Source organism: Eretmochelys imbricata, chromosome 8, assembly GCF_965152235.1.
Source record: "Eretmochelys imbricata isolate rEreImb1 chromosome 8, rEreImb1.hap1, whole genome shotgun sequence".
In the NCBI taxonomy this organism is placed as follows: Eukaryota; Metazoa; Chordata; order Testudines; family Cheloniidae; genus Eretmochelys; species Eretmochelys imbricata.
The window spans coordinates 11061613-11085304 of NC_135579.1; the positions used below are offsets into that span (position 1 = coordinate 11061613).

The 23692-nt window shown below is 39.9% G+C and overlaps 1 protein-coding gene across 5 annotated transcripts; it reads right to left on the reverse strand.

Annotated features, from left to right (window-relative positions):
- Window positions 1–853: 853 nt before the first annotated feature.
- Window positions 854–23390, reverse strand: SMAD5 (SMAD family member 5). Of its 5 annotated transcripts, XM_077824116.1 has the most exons (10): window positions 23264–23390; window positions 18214–18275; window positions 11159–11256; window positions 9966–10049; window positions 9499–9884; window positions 7957–8208; window positions 7133–7252; window positions 6116–6337; window positions 2237–2493; window positions 854–1154 (listed from the first exon to the last, which is right to left on the reverse strand). In XM_077824116.1, the coding sequence occupies exons 5-10, from the start codon at window positions 9755–9757 to the stop codon at window positions 1011–1013; spliced, it is 1254 nt and encodes a 417-aa protein (XP_077680242.1). In that variant the 5' UTR covers window positions 9758–9884; window positions 9966–10049; window positions 11159–11256; window positions 18214–18275; window positions 23264–23390; the 3' UTR covers window positions 854–1010. The 5 variants fall into 5 exon arrangements, with proteins under 5 accessions (XP_077680242.1, XP_077680238.1, XP_077680239.1 ...); XM_077824112.1 differs by having other exon boundaries at window positions 9499–10049; XM_077824113.1 differs by lacking the exon at window positions 11159–11256 and having other exon boundaries at window positions 9499–10049.
- Window positions 23391–23692: the final 302 nt, after the last annotated feature.

Genomic DNA, 23692 nt, shown 5'->3' on the forward strand with positions numbered 1-23692 from the left:
TGTATTGGAAGTGAAGTACAGGGTCATTACTAATATTGCAAAACAACTGCTAAGTGATTTACGAGACCTAAAACATGCCAATTCTGAATAGGTAAAACAGACAGCTAGAGAACTTAGCTCCTTTGCAATGTAAGTACTACCATTTATAAAAAGTGGTGTGTATACTAAAATACAAAAGGGTACCTAAAAAGCTAGGTGTTGGCAATTACATCCAAAACAGCATGGGTTCATATCAAGGCAAAACAAGAACTGACTAGTCCGCAGCAGTGCGAAAGAGTTTACCTTGTATCAATTACTCGTTAAATGGTGGTTAAAAGCAATGTTATAAAATTGGAATGGGACAAGGCTAATAATTTATGTTCTTCAATGTATATAGTGTGTTTATGACTGCATTTTCCAAAAGTTAATGCAAGTGTTTTTACACCATCCATATCCGTTTAAAAAAAAAAAGTATTTCAAGAGGTGTACACTTAACTCACATTGTTCAAATTGAGGCAAACTTAGCTGTAATAAAGGCTAACTTTGTTTATGACAGAAGTCTTCCGTAAGATGTTACACACAGCTACATATAAAATACTGACTGAAATCTGGAGCTGCACATGTTCAGCAAACAGAATGTACAGTTCTATTAACACTAAAAATCTATGATCTTTATTTACTCCTAAAATCTGTCTTCAAAATTCTTGTCCCTATGTGACAGTGAAGAAAATATGTTCCAGTTAGACATATACCTGTTTAAGTTTCATCTGAAGAGGGGGAAAAGAGTTGCGATTTTTTCAAGAAACTTTGTCGCACTCCCCTCTCCCCCAATAGGGCTCAATTGTCACTTTAGTATCACAAGAACAAACAACTGTAAAAATAAATCAACAATATGTAATGGAATTGGTCACAAAGGGGGTAAAAAGTTAAACCATATCTGTTCTCCATCTAGCTCACAGTATCCACACTGGAAGTTTCTCTAGAATTAAAATAAGTTCACTAAAGGTAGAGTTGAAGGTAATACTGCAGCACTATGAAACTGAAGAGATGGGATTAAGTGGTGAGCCCATTTGTGTAAGTACTTTATCCAGCCACTGAAGGGGCCCGTGAAGATGAATTTCTATCCAGCATGGGGTGCTTGTGACATCTTGACGATGATATTCTGCTCCCCAACCCTATAAAAATGAACAAATGTTATACCTTTGACGTTATGAGTGTATACTCTTAATCCAAACTAATTTTAGCAACAGGAAATGCAAAGTTAGGCTGTAGGACATTTAAAGCTATTAGAGGCCCCCAAATAAGCAAGAACAATTGTGTTGTTCAACCTTGAATACCCAATATTGAACATCCTTTTAAAGACCAGATACAGAAGAGCTTAGTGGCACAATTCACCTCTTACTACAGTAGGAGTCAGACCATTTACTAATAGAAAACCAGGGTTTTTTGAGAACTACAGATATTGCAGATTTTTTTAAATTTATTTTAAAAGGCACTGAATACAATTTGGCTGCATAAATTTAAAAAATAAGTCCGCCTTCATTCTACAAAAAGGTATACTGAAGGCTCAAAAGGTTGATGAAATTCATTTGTCTAAGAACTCAAACTTTTTTGGGGAGCAGGAATTGAGGAAGGCACAAGGAGGAGTCAAACTGTTATATATGTATTCCTTCAGTTTTACCATATGGATCACAGCCACGTTAGTTGTCCAGCAGGTCACTTTATTCTTACCCCATCATTCAAATTGAAATGTGAGTGCACAATGCAAGTCTCCTTTAGAAATGGAAGTTTACAAGACTTACAGCAGGTTTCAGAGTAACAGCCGTGTTAGGCTGTATTCGCAAAAAGAAAAGGAGTACTTGTGGCACCTTAGAGACTAACCAATTTATTTGAGCATAGAGCTGTAGCTCACGAAAGCTTATGCTCAAATAAATTGGTTAGTCTCTAAGGTGCCACAAGTACTCCTTTTCTTTTTGCGAAGGCTTATAGCATGCTTTGGATCTGAGAAAGGAAGCATTTAACTGGACCACATGGAGCAGGGGACCTACTAAACTCCTATGGCCAACACACTCACCTGGCAAGTATCACACATGTAACAGTAATGATACTCCAACACAATGTGTCAGATTAAAATGTAAAAATCATGTTACATTGCAAAAACTTTCTGCAGTATAGTATCAGTGCGAATCTGAATATTTTGCTTGAACCTCTCTCATTCCACAGTAAATTTAAATGCTTAGATAAAGAATTTATTTACCTTTACAAAACTCATTCGAATGGTGCACATTTTGGTAAGCTCATACACTGCCTCAAATCCATGGTTGACAGACTGAGCTAAAAGCTGAGCAAACTCCTGATTGTTAAAAATTTTAAGGCTGCAGCCACTGGGAATCTTGCACACAGTTGTAGGGTGAAATCCATGATGGTAGTTGCAGTTCCTGCTCTGTACAAATATGCTGCTGTCACTTAAGCACTCAGCATAGACTTCCCCACCAACATAGTAGAGATGAACTCCTTAAAAACAAAAGGAAAAAAAAACCAGATTAAAAAATTGTTTCAGATTATAATCAAGTTGTATTACTGTAAATAACTTCCTTGAGCTCTGAGACAATTTAGTCAGACTTCCATTTGAAGAACTTCCCTGAAAAGATATTTTTCTAGTCATATACACATAAGCAGTTCAACACACCTTTTCCACCTCAGACGATTTCATTTTATATCAGCCACTAGATGGCCTTCTCTCACCAATTATAGGACAGAATGCCTAGTGTCCAGCTCAAAGCAGCACTAGACCCTCCCAGAACAACAGATGCATAACCTACAGATGTATCTTCACTGCTACGACTATCATCACCCCCGCCACCACACACCTTTCAAGATCCAAGGGTCCTATACATGCCTATCACAATATGCGGTGTACCTCAGTGTACTAAATGCCCCAATAGCAACTGTGTGAGTGAAACCAGATAAACAATCACTACACTCTAGAATGAACTCACATAGGAAAATGATAAAAGACAGAAACACCATACCACCTGTGGGTGAATATTTTTCACAAAGCAATCATTTTGTATCTGACCTATTAGTCCTCATGCTCAAAAGGAAACCTGCAAACTTTCAAAAAGATGAGCCTGGGAGCTTAAATTAATAACTTTGCTAGACACTAAAAATCAGACTGAAGAAACACACTGGATTTATGGCTTACAACAATCTATAACCCTTTAACAACCCCTCCCCGCAGCTGATTTCCCTCTCCCCCTTCCTTTCTTCCCGATGACTGGGACAAAAGTTTGTCTCTCTCACCAACAGAAGTTGGTCCAATAAAAGATACTACCTCACCCATCTGGTCTCCCTAGTATCCTGAGATGGACACAGCTAGAACAAAAAGAAAAGGAGTACTTGTGGCACCTTAGAGACTAACCAATTTATTTGAGCATGAGCTTTCGTGAGCTACAGCTCACTTCATCGGATGCATACCGTGGAAACTGCAGTAGACATTATATACACACAGAGATCATGAAACAATACCTCCTCCCACCCCACTGTCCTGCTGGTAATAGCTTATCTAAAGTGATCATCAAGTTGGGCCATTTCCAGCACAAATCCAGGTTTTCTCACCCTCCACCCCCCCACACACAAATTCACTCTCCTGCTGGTGATAGCCCATCCAAAGTGACAACTCTCTACACAATGTGCATGATAATCAAGTTGGGCCATTTCCTGCACAAATCCAGGTTCTCTCACCCCCTCACCCCCCTCCCAAAAACCACACACACAAACTCACTATCCTGCTGGTAATAGCTCATCCAAAGTGACCACTCTCCCTACAATGTGCATGATAATCAAGGTGGGCCATTTCCAGCACAAATCCAGGTTCTCTCACACCCCCACCCCCATACACACACAAACTCACTCTCCTGCTGGTAATAGCTCATCCAAACTGACCACTCTCCAAGTTTAAATCCAAGTTAAACCAGAACATGGGGGGGGGGGGGGTGGAGGGTGAGAAAACCTGGATTTGTGCTGGAAATGGCCCAACTTGATGATCACTTTAGATAAGCTATTACCAGCAGGACAGTGGGGTGGGAGGAAGTATTGTTTCATATTCTCTGTGTGTATATAAAGTCTGCTGCAGTTTCCACGGTATGCATCTGATGAAGTGAGCTGTAGCTCACGAAAGCTCATGCTCAAATAAATTGGTTAGTCTCTAAGGTGCCACAAGTACTCCTTTTCTTTTTGCGAATACAGACTAACACGGCTGTTACTCTGAAACAGCTAGAACACTGCATATAATAAAGGAAGACCTGAACTAATCTTTCAGACTGACAGCTATCGGTGAACTCATCAGGTCCACTGAGAGTCTGGGGTGGGATAAAGTTTGGGGAAAGTAACTTAGAAGCAGATCGCTTTGTCAGCTGATAAACTGCAAGTGGCTCACAGTGGATTTGGGGTCAGGCCTCTCTCCCATGTAATTCTGTTCTATTCTGCTTCTTTCCTGCCCCACTAGTCAGTTGACCTTCCCATGGTAAGGTATTGATTGGGGATCTCTGAGGAGTTGAATTGGAGAGGTAGGCTGTGTTGAGTTGGAGAACAGAGGTACATAGCAGGCTGCGACAGAAATGTCTGCTTCTCCTGGGGAAAATAAAACTCAAGATGAAGAAATAAGTAGCTTAAAAGTTAATTCTGAAATTTCAAAAGTGACCCATGGCTGGGGTGCAGTGCTTTTACAAAAATGTGAGAAGTTTGGTATTTTTGGTGGCTGTGTTGTATATAGAAAGGGGAGACATTCAGAATAAATTTCATAAGTAGATAATGTAACTGTATTCCCTTGTGAAGTTAACAAAAATCATCCCAGAAAATTCAACTGTCCCAGGAACAGTGACTCTACACTTATCGTAGAGTTAAAATTCCATTATTAAGATTACAGATTTTAACTTTAAGTTTTAACTTATGCAAGCCTATCTACCTAGTACTCCTGGGGGAATTCTGCACCCACCCAGGCCCCCAACCACCTTCATCTGGACCCCCTCTTCAGAGTCCCACTTCTGTGCATTCAGTGGCCTGTGCTCCCCAATGGCGTGCGGGAGCCGCCACATTTATCTGACAAATAAAACCTGCAGAATTTTAAAATGTTTTGGCACAGAACGCCCTCAGGACTAATATTCATGAGCACAGCTCTGTAATATTGTCTCCATTTCTAATCTATTGATGGTTCTAGTAGTCCACATCAGAAGTAGCCCAAAAGTACCTTGTTACAGTACCTTTGGCTTTCTAAGGCACTAGGCAACTGTTTCAGTTTGACCAACGGTAATGCAATTTTGAGAACAATTTTAAGTACTAAAATGATCTTTATAAAGCAGAGCAGGAAGAAAACGGTTCTCTTCTCAAGACATGAATAAGGAAAGGCATATGAAGGGACATTTTAAAAATTCACTAAAATACTTTAAGAGAATGAGCAGGCTTCATCTGTGTGAAAATTGTGTGTTCATATAGTGCTATCAGCTGAAAAGCATGGCAGACCCAGGGGAAAACTGCAAGATCCTGTGAGACCTGTCAAACCTAGGACAACCCCCACCCCTCACTCATCTTGGATTCACTCCAACAAAACAGATCCTTAAAGCCTATTTTAGTTTTGCTTTCAACGTACGATATTTAAACATACTAGACAGCACTCAAATATCCTGTATGAACTGAGAACAAAAAACTCTGAAATATTATTAAGCAGCAGCAAGAACTTCTTCTGAGGAACATATCTAAAATGGTAGTTGTATATATGGAACTTGACAGATACTCCCAGGACCTACAATTTTGTTGAAGTGCTGGCACTGAACACAGTACAGTCATGGCAGGCTTGTTTGCCAACAGTATACTACCTACTCTAGAAGCAGGCAATTTTTATATTGTACATCATTTAAGTTAATTGGATGGATTCTGTGACCAGAATTCTTCAATGTGTATCACATATATACAATTTCTTTAAATAAACCTTTTCTCCAGGCTTATTATTTACCACTGCAACCACCGTATATAATTTCAATTTTTGCACATTACAATATGCCTGTTTTCAATGAAGTCTTTAATAGCAATAGGTTGACAAGCAATCAAAAAGGAGACATAACGTACTCTTATGAATTACCTTTTCCAATATGTCGCCTAGTGTTCTCAATAGTTGAGTTGCGATTAACATTGGACAGCAAACCTAAGCAGAACCTGTTTTTATTGTTAGAAGGATCTGTAAATCCATCCACTAAGACACTGGTGGAAGATGCGTGAAAAGCTTCTCCAACACGATTGTTTAATTCATAGTACACAATTGAACACCAGTGCTTGGGCTCTTCATAAGCAACAGGTTGAACATCTATAATAAAATGGAATTAAAACCGGTCAATATGTATTTCAATTTAGAGGTGTTTAACAATTCCTTTCACATAGCAGTAAAAAATTGCTCCCGCAATCCCATGTCTGTATCTTATGCTCAGAGTTTGAAGGATAGTAGGATATGGTTAAAAAGGCCACTACCAATTTGTTGAAATCTAGTCAGTTTAAAAAAAGGTAAGAGCATCTTCAGGTACTACACCTGCTCTGAGTTACTCTGAAAGTTTTGTTTCACGATATTTTCTTATTTTGGTGCCTTTCCCTCTTCCTAAGCCTTATGTGAAAGACTCATGTAAACAAAGTGGAAAATTATACAATAAGTGCTGCCACACAAAGAGAAAGTTTTTCTGTATAAACTTATTTATAATTGACATGTTGAGGCCTGATCTTCAGGGATGCCGAGCAAGTACAACTCCATGTGCAATCAAAGGTAAAAGACAGGGTCTGAACAATTCAGGGAGCGGAAATCAGACCCTTAGTTATTAAAAGAAGCTCAATTCAAGAAGAAGGGGAGTTTTTTTGTTATTTTCTTCTTTAGTGGTTTAAAACAAGCCAATCAACAAAACGGTGTAAAAATGAACTAGACAGAGGTTGTTTCATCTTGCATTCTCTTCCTGGTGGCTGCTCCTTCTGGTACAACCCTGGACTTCTTCCATTTTCATTTGCAAGTTATATCTACTTAACACCATATCAATTACTCCAATTAAGTTACCACCGAATCTGGCTCTCAGCATGAAATAAGCCAACTAAAGATTAATTATATACCATACTATCTTACCTCTGCTGGATATATTTGGCATAATTTGAGGAATCATAGTGTTGCTTGTGTCCATAGACTGTGAATTATCCTGCCCCATCTGATCTTCGGGGGGCATATATGCAGGAGGTGGAGTATCAGCTTCAAATAAGAAAAAAAACGCACAAGTTAAAACTATAAATGAAGACTGACAGACAGATGCCATCAAGCGGAGCGTAAGGCCTTGCTTTGCTCACTCAGCTAGGCCACACTTAAATGTTGTCGGGTGCTTGGTTATTAGCGTGATGAGTAAATACACATGCTTAGTTAGATTTATTAAGAGTATTTATTAAGAGTCCCAAGTCAATACTCTTCAGCACAACTCATTGCTGCAGTATTTGAGGTCTTATAAGACACTACCATTCCGTACTACTGGATGATATTTAATATAAGCTATGCCCTCTGTGAACTCAGAATTTGTTCATGTCAAATTCCTTCTGTTTTAAAAGAGGACTGTTACATATTAAGATACTTCCTCTCTGCTTTGCATCTCATATTTAAAAACAGTGAATTCATTTAGTAACCCCATTTTTCCATATCCTAACCACAAGTCAGATGGTATTTGGAAAATAAAAACCATAACAAATAATTCCCAGAAGAGCTCGTTCCTGATCCATATCAAAGACTAAGGAAAAGTAGTAATGAATGATTAACATAGTACCAGAATTGGTTGATATTAAGCCAATATCAATTGATATCAGAAACAAACAGAGAGGCAAAAGAGAATTGCAATAGCTTTTGGTATTACTCTACAAGCATATTTTAATTTAATTTCTCAGCAGAGTTCGCATATAGACTGTTCTCACCTGGTAGCTGAAATGGACTAGATGGTCCAGAACTGGCAGGGGAACTTGGGTAAGTGCTGCTCACTGGAGAAGGTGGGTAGGGGCTGTTTGGTGAAATGGAAAATGGAGTGCTGTTGGGTTGCTGGAAAGAATCTGGAAAAGTAGCATTTTGTGGCATGTGCGGTTCATTGTGGCTTAGGTTCCTGAACTGAACTAGAAGGCTGTGCTGTGGATTGAATTCACTATGTCTAGGCACTAACACTGGAGGTAGAACTAAAAAAAAAACAAAAAAACAAAAAAACAATCAGACAAAACAAAATTGTTAAAAATATATCTAGAACGAACAGCATAAAATAACGCAAACTATTCACTAACCACCAAAATAAATAAATAAAAATAAAAATTCCCATTATCAGCTCAGGAGAAGCAAGAAAAAGGTGTTACAAGATTTAAGTGCTTCTTACAATTTGTTGATTTAAAAAATACATACATTTTGTAAAACTATTTTACACTTCTGCTCCGTTTCTTGCCAGACTTAATTTATACTTCACAGCATGAAAAATAGTCATTTGTTACCAGTTTAGTGAACCTTTTGTGCAGAGCGTGCATACTAAGTGGAAAGTACTAATAAATTTAAAGGATTAGTGTCCTCCTAACATACCATTAAGTGCAAAAAGCTACATTAATACATTGAACTCTAAACTAAAGAAAGGAAATTCAAAAGTCAATGTTTCCACAACAACATTAGCAATTTAAGTACACATCTGATATACGTTATTTTGGATTGTGTACACACACTTTCAAATATACACCTTCCTACCAGCACCATTGCTGAGATAGTGGGAGAACAGTAACTTACAAATTCCTGACTTGTGTGTGCAAATTCTCCACTTTAACCTTGCATTACATATTCCTATGCCCACTCTAGTGGAAAGCGGATTCCCCTGCTAAACATACTTCCCAGAAATTACAAGACTGCCTTTTCCCATTCCCAACTTCAACTCTACTTTCCTCAATGTCTCCCATGGACCCATGCTTTTACATACCACCATGCTTACCTTTTGGAACCTTGTACCAGGAACATGGCTGTACCTATCATTCCTACTCTGCCCTCCCACAATCACTTGTTGTCTAGAACTTGACTGGGGAGCACCAGTCTCTCCACATCTCTTCTTCCTGTGTCATGCCCACTGTGACTGATAGAACACCCAGTGATTAAAAAAACATACTGACCTACTAATAAGAATTCTGAGGTTTATAGCTAAATTTCTCAAAGAATATGAAGTCTTCAGTTGACTACTTTTGCATTTAGAGCCGAATACTGGTCATAAAGTCAATGATGACTTTGTTATTGACTATCGGAACCAGGATTTAGAAATCCCTTCCATAGATCATATGCTACACAGTAAACTGTAGTTGTAAGGTTTTTACCAGGAAAACTGTATCTATTTTAACCAGAATGTTATACTCCATCCCACCCTTTCCCCTGACAATTTAACTGGCAAAGCAACACTGTCTGTGGGCAATTTGTTCAGTTTTATAGACAGCGATGCTCAAACTTACCTGGGCTCTCCACCCTTTTGTAGTGGTATGGATTAATACAAACTTCCTTCTGTTTAGATCCAAATGGAAATTCACAAACATCCAATGGCTTCAACTCATGATGACTCTGTAGATCAGGCCAACGCCAGACACGACAGTATATAACATGGGGCAGGCCTTTTCTGTGGGAAACTTGAAGTCTCCCATCTAAAGAACGAGGAATAGTAACACACTTGCTGGGCTGTCCGGGACTGCTCAAGGCTTTTTCTAATTCTTCCATAGCACCCTTTTTCTTCTTCAACTTTTTTACCAAAGCATCAACTGCCTTTTCTGCCCATTTTTCCTCTTCATCTCCTTGTTTCCAGCCCAACAAACGCTTTACAGCTGGGCTAGTAAAAGAGAACAAACTGGCCATTGACGTCATTTGACACAAGTCTTCAGAAAACCTTTCTATAAATAAATGTCAATGTCTACAAGAAGCAACTGACCAACTGTATTATTTCTTGGAAGACAACACCTGATTGAATAGATGTCACTTATAAATCAAAAGGGACGATTCTTCTAATTTAGTCCTGTTTAAAACAAAAAAAAAAACAAAAAACAGCAAGTAGTTAGCCACTATGTTTTGTTTTGGGGTTTTTTGGTGGGAGGGAAGAGGAAGGCAGAGCTGAAAACAATTCGGATATTAAATAGGAAGAGTGATTATTTCTATCCTTGGTTTTAGATCTAATTTTTTAAAAGAACACTGAAGTCCCACATCATAACTACCATTCTTCTAACTGAAGGAAAATTCTGTAGGACTCCTTTCAGACTATCAGTGCTAGCTCGAGGGAGGCCAGGGTAGTTTCCAAGAGATGGAAGGTACTCCTTTCCATCTCCTGTAACTTTGGATTTCCTGACATTGGCTGGTTTAATAGAACTTTAATGCAAAGCTTTCCAAGTTGGCTTTTTATAATATGCAGTTTAGCGTAGATATGGTATAGGTAAAAAACACGTAAAAAATTTATTTGCTTAATAGGTAAAAAGTTTACTAGACTACAAACAGAAGAACTACTTCTACTCACCAAAAGCTAGATAAAGACAAATTGAGGGATATGGGTAACCAGCAAGTTCCAAGGGCAATATGCTGGAGCAGTGGTTCTCAACCGGGGGTATGCAGAGGTTTTCCAGAGGGTACATCAACTCATTTAGATATTTGCCTAGTTTTACAACATGCTACATAAAAAGCACTAGTGAAGTCAGTACAAACTAAAATTTTATACAGCCAATGATTTGTTTATACTGCTCTATATACTGAAATATAAGTATAATATTTATGTTCCAATTGATTTATTTTATAATCATATGGTCAAATGAGAACAAACAATTTTTCAGTAATAGTGTGCTGTGACAATTTTTATGTCTTATTTTGTAAGCAAGCAGTTTTTAAGTGAGGTGAAACTTGGGGGAACGCAAGACAAATCAGACTCCTGAAAGGGGTACAGTAGTCTGGAAAGGATGAGAGCCACTGCTCTGGAGAATCCTATCCTGCCATCACCTTACTGCCGAGAAGGGAGAGCATGCTGAAGCTTCTACCAGGGTGCTGCTCTTGGACATTCAGTTTTTTGTAGCTAATAGTGATGAGATCGGAGGAACAACCGAGGATAGCTAATAAAAAAAGATTTTAGACATAATCAATCACCTTGGCCACTTCACTTATACGCTTAGCCATTTCCCCCAGTCTCCTGGGATAGGGATTATAAGCAGTAGATTTTCAGGCTTTTGCAGTACGTTTTCTTCCTAAAAAGGTGAAGAGACTGCACAATAAGTGCCAGAAATAAGACCTTTACAATAAAATGTTTGAGGGAATTAGTTTGAACAGTACTGTTCGATACACAATGTCATAAAGAAACAGTTCACACACTGCCTTTGTTTTCTTGAATACCCACCAGAGTCTGGTGTAAATCTTTTTTTTTCTTTTTTTAAAACAGGGAGTAAAGATGACATGAGGAAATGATGTGCTGTGGCAACTAGCTGATAAGAGCTCATGAAATCCCTTGTGATTACTACACAAGCAAGTTCAGACAATGAGCAGCTGGCGAAAAGCAAGAGCGGAGCTAAGAGAAAGGATGTCAATAACAAAAGATGCTTCCTTTCTTGCTACAGAGACTGCCAAACAATATTGTCTCTCAGCTTTTGATAAACTCTGGTGAATGAGAACATCTAACATACTCTGGAACACTGAAGCCGCATACAAGAGAAATCCATCTAAGTATTTCAGTACTAAACAAGATAAAATTATTCATTTTCAAGATGTCACTGTTCTCATACCACTGTCTTTAATCATCAGAACTTTTGTTACTTTTCTTATGACCCATAAAAGTAAATTAGATTACCTAACAGAGTTGGTGGTGTTTTTTAATTTCAGACCCCATGCTGTCAGACAGCTTTAAAAATATCTAGAGATACCGATTGGTACCTTCCTAATATTTAACATTTAAGCATCAGAAAAACTGTTTAAGTCCCAGTTTATGGCACTGGTTATTATACTTCATGACTGCAACTAAAGCATTAACTTAAGCCTACGTCAAGCAACCATTTTGAATATCGACCAAGTGTAAGCAATTCAGAACGAAAACATCAATACTCTAGCCACATTCAGTTTTTTGTTTTTTTTTTTTAAAATAAAAGAACACACACTTTGCCATGATAAAGATGAAAGAAGTTAACACTACTTTGGACAGACTTTATACAGGAAGAAAAACTATCCTAGATAGCCTACCTCTCAATGCAGCATCTGTTTCTACGGAAGCTCTGGGAGGTGTGCCTAAGTAATAAGGAATTCAAAACTGGGAAAAGCGTCAGGAGAAACCCTATTAAAAATACTACTTGCTCCTAAATACACACTATACTAACAAAAAAGAAAGATAGATGTTACATAGCTTTGATAAGCACTTGTTCTGTGTTCCATAACCATCTTTACGTTACAGGAGCTATACTTTAAACAGCAATTATTCATAATTAGTTTCCAGGCAAAATAGAGGGATGTGACAAATGGCTTTCATGTTATTTCAGTGAAAAGTTTGTTTTCTGCCTGAACGATCATGCACACAGAAATCTTTTACCTATATGCATCGTTACAAGGAACGGGAAACACAGAAAAGGAACAAAGCTTGGCCAAAAGAACAGACTAAGTTTATCATCTTAAAAAGAATGCAAGTTTAGTGAAAGACAAGTAAAAGCTCCTCAGTCATAAATAACTTACTTTCCAGGTATGAGTACCACTCATTTGCTAGCTCTTATTAATACTCTCCACCTTCAAGCTTCTTTATAAGCATTAATTCACTCTGTAAGGTAAATAAGTATCATGCTCATTTTTACCCAAAGCTAAGAAAGCAACTCGGTGGCAAAACTAGACCAAAACCCCACAAAATAAACCTTCAGGAATTTTAAGGTCTTAGCCCTTGCTCACACCACCTCTAATAAATAAATGACAAAACCACTATACATGTCCACATAGAATATCAGTGAAAGGAACAAAAAATAATTTCCCAAACATGTTCTATTTTTGACATGTTTTCACAAGCTTAAATGTAGCCCTGTGAGAGGGGAAAAAAAAGCAAATTACAAGTTTTGCTATTTATATCATTTTAAATTAGAGCCATCTTTCTGTCCCAAAAACATCAAATACTACCGAGTGGCAGAGCATAGCCATAGGAAACACTTATAATGGATTATTACTACAAATGCATACCCTAGAGATCCCTTAGCATTTATCTGATTTTAGGACATTTCTAGACATTTTCTTCTAAACCGTTCTGATATGGCTGTCCTGTGTGTCACGCAATAGAAGTGCAGAACATGTACCGATCAACAGTATTTTATTTGGTATGTGCCATGACAACATGCAATATATATTTGAAATTTTACCAATTTTATATTCCTTGTGAAACATTTGATACAGATACAGTAAGCAAGTGGCATTTAAAAGCATAATGAAAGTTAGAAAAAAGGACATTAAAGGCAAAGAGGTCCTTCATAACAACCAACCTAAGCAGCTCCAACACTGCTTTCCTGTTAGAAGTGGTCTCAAGTCTTTAGTGGTCAGAATTTTGGCAAAGAGACACTCAACTGAAAGGAAGCATCAACAGAATTTTGTTAGCTTTCTCTGTCTTCCACATACATGATTTTAGGAAAAAATGTTGGAGTAGATATTGTCTGCTTTCCTGCTCGGAGTGCTCAGACTGCAAAACTAAGAGGTGCTGTGTTCCTGAGATCTCACAACAGAAGGTTGAGGCTTTTAGGGTTCTTGTACGTCTTTGGGAAAATGACCATATCCATTCCCATTTTTCAGGAGAATGACAAAAACTACAAGGGATAACATACCAAGAACTTGTCTACAAAGGCCGAGTTGTTATAAATTGTTAAAGGATATCATTCGGGAAAATATTTTATTTTAAATATTGCTTATGCACAATCCTGGGTTGTTTTTTAGAACAGCTGAAGGGAATAGGAGTAATGGAAAGACCGTCTCCTCCCTTTGCGTAACACAGTATTACGGAAAGAGGAACAAAACTCATATTGGAGTATGAGATCATGGTGTTCAACAAACCATTTCAAACTGGTCTTATCTTTTCCCATCTCTCAGTACTGGAATACACCAACAGAGTCTGTTAAGACAGTTACACTGATCCATACTTTGTGCAGCATTTTGGGATGTATGCACCATCTAAAGGGAAAGATTTAAAATGAAGAAAGTTCTTTTCACTATTTGGCTCAGAGACCTTGAGTGGCAGGTGTCATTATACTAGGGGCTTGTCTACACTGGCACTTTACAGCGCTGCAACTTTCGTTCTCAAAAACATCCCCCTAAACGCTGCAAGTTTCAGCGCTGTAAAGTGCCAGTGTAGACAGAGCTCCCAGCGCTGATAGCTATTCCCCTCGTGGAGGTGCGTTTTTTGCTGCGACTACACAGCCACGTTAATGTTGCTAATCAAGACATGCCCTTATTCAATGTTGCTAGTGACGACTTGCCCTTATTCTCTCAAATAGAAGGGAACAATGGACAGCTCATGAAGTGCAGAATAAAGACTCATTTACACACAGGAATTTCAAGTACACCTAACTTTACCCAATACATGTGCTTGAAACAAAGTCCTATACAAAACAGTAGTAAAACTGACGCAAGTACCCATTGTCAATTTATAGGTGGTTAGTGTACTAGACTGGCCTGTAAGATCCCTCTTAACTTCACAGAAGATGAGGATCTAAGAATTTCAACTAGATAGACAAACTAAAACTAAGAAGATTCTGTTAACTGAATAGAACTATATAATTTGTACACCATAAAACACTCAACTTCATATACCACAAATCAATTTTGGCTAAATGACAATGTGATCAGACTTCCTGGTCATCTTTAAGGAAAATTCACTTCCACTTTTCATTTAAGAGCAGTGTAAAATCAATAAAGCTTCCAGCAGGTTAAATGGTACTGTGAATTTTGCTTTCATTATAATCCCTTGGGAGATGGCATTTAGAGAGAGCAATACTGATGAAGGTTAAAAAGCCTTATTTTAATACAAAACACAGAATGCAAAAAAAGTTTTATTTATTAGTAGATTCAAATCCCGATTATTTCTTTGGATCTTTATTAGTGCCATAAAAATCTTTTAAGCTATTTATCTAAAAAAATGAAATGTGTTTTTATCTTAAAAATTGCAGTTTTTAAAGGTTGTTAAAATTTATAAACTACATACATATCCTACATTTAGATCCTTCACTTGTGTTTTATGCAGATAATATAGGGTCAAAAGACATTTATAAAAAGTTTCTGAGGTACCACAGTGACCGCTGCTTTAAATATTTCAATGGAACATCCATGTTCAAAAGTCAGCTTTTCTGATTCTTTAAAGCAAAGACATATTTGTTATAATAGTTGTGGCTGCAGTGCAACACTGTCTCAACAAGAAGATCATCTGTTCAAAAATGAACTTTAAGCTCAGGTGCTTATTCAGAAAGGTATACATAAATTACCCAAGAGCTCATCTCAGACAACAACCAAGTGTGTTCATTGTGTCTAGTTTCCTTTTCACAAATTAAAAAAAAAGCAATCATGAACGGTTTTAACAGACCAAATAAAATCCCTTGAAATCTAGAGAATCCACAATGCATTTCACAAACATCAATCCTACTCAGCTATTGAAGTACTTGGAATGTCAGGTTGTTTGCGTAATATTTTGATAGCCTAAACTATACAAAAGTACTTTAACAAGCCCAAGTTATGCACGTGGCTCTTTACTTGTGTATAAAAACATAATGTAAGTCGGTAGGTGGCATGGTGTGTGCTTCATTACTGAACACAAGAGGAAGTAATCTCTATATCCAAACTAGACTTTGGGGCAGACTTGATTTATAGATCTAGGGTTCTTTCTAATAGTTGTAGCAAATGGAAGGAAACAATCTGTGTGAACAAGTCCATTGTTTGAACCCCTTCTTAGTACTATATCAGGCCAGCTGAATATAAACAAAGCTGGTTATCAGTAGAAATGGCAGATTAAGTTTCATTTGTCAAGGAAATATTTTATTTGTAAGTCTTTCAGCTATTGAACGAAACAACTATGAGACTGGTAGCTGAAACAATCAACTGCCCTATCACCAAAATTAAACAATTCACAGCTCTGATTTTACACATTTCTCTTCCCCTCACACTTACCTATATGTGAAAAAAATTTACCAACACCTTTCATTACAAACACCACTGGCCCAATATCATGGCAATCAAGCTTCTGGATTAATAGGACCTGAACAAGACGCATGCCAGAACATACCAACAAAAGATGACATGTGGTTGGCATATAATGATATGAGATAAACCCTCCATTTCTCCATCTGAACTGTTAGATGGACGAAATGGACAAGAATTGCATAACAGATTACGCTGCAGGAGCAGAAGAACTATCCTCTTCCTGATAAATTAGTCTACTTAGTAGTTTTAAAAATGCAAAAGACAAACATAAGGATTCCTGAACACCATGTCCAATCTGAAACAACGAACGTATTTGTCAGTAAAGAAGTGGCTTTTAGTGACTCAGTTTCATAATATAAACAACAAGCTGCCCACTAGAATTATCTACACAACTGCAAATTTGGTTAGAATCTCCGCAGTCATGTCTGTTACAAGGTGTGTACTATAGACGCCATTTGCAGTTCACAACAACTTTATTGGTTCCACAAATATTATGTGCCATAGATGGTTTTCTTTATATTAAATATATACATACATTTGTATATATACTGATCTATAACACATGAACCCTTTACAACATCTCTTCCTATGATGGAAACTAAATAATTTGATTAACAAGATCTTTGAAACTATGAGGCAACTTTACTGTTCTTCCACTGCACCTGATTTTGTTTAGAGTCCATTCCTTCTGTTGATGTTTGCCCTTTGTGCAGATATATTTTCTGGCATCACTTTGCCAACTCACAAGGGTCCTTAGCGAGCTAACTTATTTCATATTCACTGCTAGTTTACACTGTACCCATGTCACAGGATTCATTATAGTCTTTTCCTGAGGACAAATAATTCCTTGCTTGTTTCTAGGAAGTTCATGGTTACAGTAGTAGAGTTGTCCATGTAATTCTACCACATATATGAAGGTTTGAATGGTCACTGAAGGTTTGTCTACACATACAATGCTGCACCTGTGCCACTATAGTACTTTAGTGAAGACACTACTATGCCAAAGGGAGAGCTTCTCCTGTCAGCATAGTTAATCCACCTCCCCAAGAGGCAGTAGCTATGTTGACAGGAAAAGCTCTCCTTTCAACATAGTGCTGCCTACATGGTGTAAAATATCCACACCCCTGAGCGACACAGTTATACCGATATAGATCTGTAGTGTCGACCTGGCCTGAGAACAAGTCACTTTCCCATGTTGAACCAGTTTCATTTCAAGTAATGAATGATGAACTTTCATGGGGTGGCTAAAAGGAAGTCTGCATTACCGCTGCTTGTGCCATACTTGTTCTGTGAATATCAAGTTTCTTCTTCAGAACTAAAAATTCAGCTTCTTTCACAAACACAATATAACCTTAAATTTAAAAAATAATCTACTTACAGACTACTAAATTGGAAGTTGGGCAGATTTTAGAAAAATGGTTTTAACTTTCAGCCAATTGGATTTCCATATAAACCTTAGTGACAATTGATTTCACATTACCATTAAAGTCGCTTGCTTCTGTTCAAACATCCAAAGTAAGGCAATTTGGGGGGGGGGGGGTAAATATAGATATTAGAAATAAAAAAATAGCTTGATCTTAAAAACCAAGCTTTAACATCCACAACTGAATGATTTAAAAATAAAAGCTTCAATCCAATTCAATACTTGTTTTTTTTTATTTCCACAGTCCCACATCAGTTGAAACAGATTTTTTTAAATGAAGCTTACCAACAAAGGTAAATATAAATTTGTCATTCTAATCACTATCTTCTTAGACGATATCCATGTCTACCACTGTAACTCGGTAAACTATGGCAGATGTCTATATAAGTGGACAACTCGCAATTAACAACTATTGACCTGAGGAAGTCACCAAAACAAGGATACAAACTGATGCCTATGTGGGCAGTTTTAGCAGTTAAGATACCAAGGACCAGATGGTCATTTAAAATGAACTACACTCATCACTACAGGCACTCTCTCCAAAAAAGTATGGTAAAAATTTACTCAACTACAGCCCATACTATACCTGTTCTGCGGAAAAATGGAAGACATTCTCCAGGTCTATCAAGGCAGCTCTTTTCAAAAGCCCTACAACACATTAAAATAAAAAGACATTTAAGAAGCTGCATGAACTCTTCCAAAAGTTTAGCTGTCCATGTGGAATAACCTAAATACAGTACAAGATGCTAAACGCTGTCCATGAGAAAATGAACTATACACAAAGACAGTCCTAGTTTCACCAAAAAGGAGGGATTTTATAAACTTCCATTAACATTTCTTTTAAAAAAGAGGAAATATATACAGAAGATTCCACTATGTTAAAGCTGTTACAAGCTTACAAAAGCCCCAGAATTTAGAGGGAAGACTAACAATAGTAATTCACTAACGTACTTCTTTCCCTTGCACTGTGAGTTAATGGCAAAACATTCTGGATTTGTCAGTTTGTGACATCCACTGACCCAGAACTCAGAGACACTACCTCATAATTGGTGGATCAGCGTCAACTAGTCTGACAAAGGTCCTCTATGTCAAGGATGACAGTTATCCTTGGTAGTAGGTCAGCAGGGATACAAACTTGGCAGACACTGCTCTACACCTTGCCAATCTGCACTGGACAAGTACGTTGATGTGCCAGCCAAACTCTTTTGCACAGATCCAGGAACATTGCTGAAGAGGTTTCCATCAAAGAGCAGCATAAGAATTTACAAGACCACGGATGCATGAGATAATGTATTAAATATTAAAATTAAATATTAAATATGAAAGCAATTTTAAATGAGTTATCAATGTGAGACATGAAATGCACAAATACTCCATGTGATAAGGATAAATACCATTAATTTGTATGAGGTTGTTCCCTTACTGCAGGAGCTTCACTTTGATGACATATTTTATAGACAATAGCAGATGAGTTTTTAAAGTCTTTTACAGTGTTCTTTGTAACAGCTATACTGATTTGTTCGAAGAGATTTTCATTTACTTTGCATTTCAAATCAGATCATCCATGCTCCTCCCACCCCACCTCCCAAGAATGGAGAAGAGTAAAGGTCTTTGGAGAACACTATATATAACTGTCACAAAGAACGTCTCTATGCAATGGTTTAACTCTATTTTAAAAACAAAGAACTATTACACAATAAGGCACTTTCACTTAACAACTCCCTAAACAGCAGAATCTAAAAACGGACCAGTTACAAAGAACTGCTTCTTAATATTAAAGATTTAATCCTCTGTAAAGACTGTTCAAGGAAGCCGTGAAACGTGTATAGTGCATTTAATAAACCATTATTTGCATTCTGCATTGAGAGATGAGAACAATACTAGGCATTAAGATAAGTACTCTATCAATATAAAGATTATAAAGCAGGTCATCAAAACAAGTCTGACTTCATAGCAAAAATAAGGAAACAAAGAAAAATATGGTCTGTAAGCTTGAGCTCCTTTGGGTTCAGCCATGGGTTAAAATTCAGGAGGGCAAGGAAGTTATTCAACACTGTAGTGTGTAGTCTTCAAATGTATTAACTTCAGTAACTAAAAATATCAGAGAAACAATTCAATCCAAGTCCCACTGATGACATTCTCTCAATGCATCCCATCCTTCCTTTGCATTCCTCATAGTTCTAAAATTCCCCTGAGAAGAGGGAAAGTATAAGACGTTACTTTATCCTTCCCCCATTCATTTTTTAATCATCTTTACTTTATTTATCTTGTGTCTCCTTTGCTTTCATTGAAAAAGTTTCCTTTCAAAATTTCCTCTCCCCTCTATAATATATCCTCCATATCGGGAAGCAAAATATGCTGGTTTCACTAAGTTAGGCAAACCACTGGGCAGATGTTTTTTAAAAAATAAATGCCTTGAGGCAATTAACAGTAATTTCAAGGCTTAGTCAGCAAAGTTTGATTCAAGTGAGGGTAAGCGTGGAACCACTACTGTCTTACTGTGGGGATCAAATTAAGAAATCAAGCAGCATATTTATTCAACTACATAAAGTTTATTTTAATCTAAGACCTACATTTTAATGTTTTCAAAATTATACTAAAACTCCTTTACTGAAGTTACTAGCTTTTCCATCACCTTGTAGCACCATTGTTTGCTGACTAGTGAGAAATATAGCAGCTTTTGATGAAAATGGCAGCAAAATGTAGATAGAAGGAAGGGGGGAAATGAGGTTGAACACAACCAAAAACAAGATTCAGAATCTGACAAAGTTATGGTACTCATGAACATCAGGCTTCCTAAGCATTACTGCAGCTGGGAAAAGTGTGCTTTGAATAAACCTTCTTAAAAAAAAAAAAGTGCTGACCACCATAGCTGAATATTTGGGGTTTAAAGTAAGTTGCTCTATTACAGTGAGAGGAGAGCAGCATGACATGGTATCTACAACTGAATTTTGCAGCTATAAACAAGACAACATGGAAGTATAGCACAATAATACAAACGTTGCAAGTTATTCCCTGGATATCTCATTATATTGGATCCGATCTCCAAGTTATTCATTAAGTATAATCTTTACAATTTCGTAGCACCTTCCATTAAAGAACCATAACGCACTATACAAACATTAGTGAATTATGTCTCTGGAAGGCAGGGAAGTACTATCCCCACTTTACAGAAGAGAAAAATTAAACATAAAGAGGTTAAATAGTTTGCCCAAGTACACATAGGAAGTCACAGAAATGGAAAAAACCCACAGGTCACTTGATTCCAGTCTTGTGTTTTAACCACAAGACCATGCTTCCTCTATTATGTCCCCCTAATCAGACCACAAGCCATGGAAACACAGGAATTGCCTTAATGCAGTGGTGGGCAACCTACAGCCTGCAGGCCTGAGCTGTTTTAAGCCAGCTTGCAAGTTCCCGCTAGGGACCAGGATCTGGAGCTTGCCCCACTCTGGCGCTCCAGCTGGGACACAGGGTCGGGGGCCACACCACGTGGCTCCCAGAAGCCGCGGCATGGCCCCGCTCCCACGCACTCCAGCGGCATGCCCCCTTCTGGTGCTTCAATGGGAGCTGCAGGGGCGGTGCCTGCGGACGGGGCAGCGTGCAGAGTCACCTGGACCCGCATCTGTGTAGGAACTGGAGAAGGGACATGCCACTGCTTCCAGTAGCCGCTTGAGATAAGTGCCGCTCGGATCCCGCGCCCCTGAGCCTCTCCCCATGCTCCAACCCCCTGCCCAGCACTGATCCCCTGCCTGCCCCCCTCAATCCCAGCCCAGAGCATCCTCCTGCACCCCAAACCTCTCATCCCCAGCCCCACCCCAGAGCCTACACCCCCAGCCAGAGCCTGCACCCCTTCCCGCACCCCAACCCGGAGCCCCCTCTGCACCATGAACTCCTCATTTCTGGCCCCACCCTGGAGTCTGCACCCCCAGCCAGAGTCCTCACCTCCTCCCGCACCCAAACCCCAATTTTGTGAGCATTCATGGCCCACCATACCATTTAAATTCCCAGATGTGGTCTTCGGGCCAAAAAGTTTGCCCACCCCTGCCTTAATGGATCAGATTAGTCCATCTAATCCAATACCCTATATCAGGCCATGGTCTGTACTGCATGAAGGTACAAGAAATCCCATAGTACAGTGGTTCTCAACCTTTTTTTATTTGCAGACCCCTAAAAATTTTCCAATGAAGGTGTGGACCCCATTGGAAATCTATTGTATATGTATATGTATATGTATATAGTAGAATTTTGTTCAGTGAGTTTTCAATCTGAGTCTTTCATGGACCCTTTAGACCAGAGGTCTCCAAACTGTGGAGCGTGGAGGAACGTTCACAGGGGTGCAGATGAGGCATGGGCCAGCCCCATGGCGCCGCTCCCAGCCTCGGCACCCTTACCGTGTCCAGCCCCCATCCCACCCCACCCGTGGTCCTGCTCCCAGCCCGGGGGGAGGAACTGTAATTAGGGATAAGGGAGAGCATGACCTGAAAATGTTGGGGGACCACCACTGCCTTAGACATAGTCTGTGGACACCACAGGTTGAGAACCACTGCCATAGCGAATAATTAATGGAATATCCTTACACTTACGGAATAACCACCTCTCCACAAATGTATGCCACAAATCATGAGGGTTTACAGCCATGTTTACGTTGTAGATAATGTAACTAGGATTGTTCTTATTAGTGCCTCATCTTTTTTAAATGCTGTTAAATCCCACGCTTCAACAATTTGAGGCAAGGAGTTCCACAGGGATGAACACATTAAACATATTTCCAGTTATCAGCATTAAGTGAGCTGATCTGCAATTTCACTGAATGGCCCGCCCCCTTACATTTGCATTACCAGAAAGTGTAAACAGGCACAACTGATCAGATGAGACGTGAGAGGTGAGTAAAGTACTGAAGTCTCCTCACTAAACTAAACAGCCCCACTCTTTCCACTCCCCTCACAGGGAAGCGTCTCTGTCATCTTTCTTGGGCATAAGCTTTCGTGGGTAAAAAGCCCACTTCTCCTCCACGTGCATCTGAAGAAGTGAGGGTCTTTTACCCACGAAAGCTTGTGCCCAAAGAAATCTGCAAGGTGCCACCGGACTCCTCGTTGATTCTGTGGGTACCCCGCTGAGACGGGGGTCATCTTTCCTACGGGTCTCAGAGCCCCGTGGGTTTCCGCCCCCACCCCCGGTGTGTGAAGCCAGTCTGCAGCTCCTCACTCGCTGCGAAGCCTCGAGCAAACCTGCCGAGCAGGGACGCCCCGTCCCTCCACAGGCTGCTGGAGAAAAGACGTCGGAATCACAGGACCCACGACGCCCCCCTCCCCAGCCACGCCCAGCCTCCCTCAACGTCCGCCGACCCCCAGACCCCTCCTCAGCCCTCCCCGCCGCCAGCCGCCCGCCCGGCTCCCCAGCCTCACCTACCTCCAACCCAGGCCCCCACCCGGGACCAGCCCTCCCCAGCCTCCGCATTCTCCCTCTCAACGGGACAAGCCAGCCCAGCCCAGCCCGCTCCAGGGGGCACCCTGTTCTCCAGGGGCCGGTCCCAGTGCGGTCAGGGAGCCGCTGCAGGAGCCCCGGGCGGTGAGAGCGGGGGAGAGGGACGGAACCTCCCGCCCCCAGGGGGAAAGGCCGCAGCTCGCACTTACCGGCCGCGCGGCCGGGGAGCGCTGGGCCCCAGCCTCGCTCTCGGCAAAACTTTATTCAGACCGCGGGACACACACGGCGCCTCCGCTCGGGCAGAGCCGGGCCCAGAGCCCCGGATGTGAATCTGGGCCGGGGCGGGGGAGGGGAGAGAGAGAGAGAGCGAGAGCGCGCGCGCAGGCAGATTCCCGCGGCACTGCGCAGGCGTCGGCTGGGCAGGGAGGGCTCTGACCCAATCCCAGCTACAGGGCAGGAGGTGGGGAGTTGAAGTAAGAGTGGAGAGCAGGGAGGTTGGGGGCTGTGGGAGGAGGTGGGATGGGGGAGTGTTGAAGAGGAGCTAGGTCAGGGTGGAGAGCAGGGAGGTTGGGGGCTGTGGGAGGAGGTGGGATGGGGGAGTGTTGAAGAGGAGCTAGGTCAGGGTGGAGAGCAGGGAG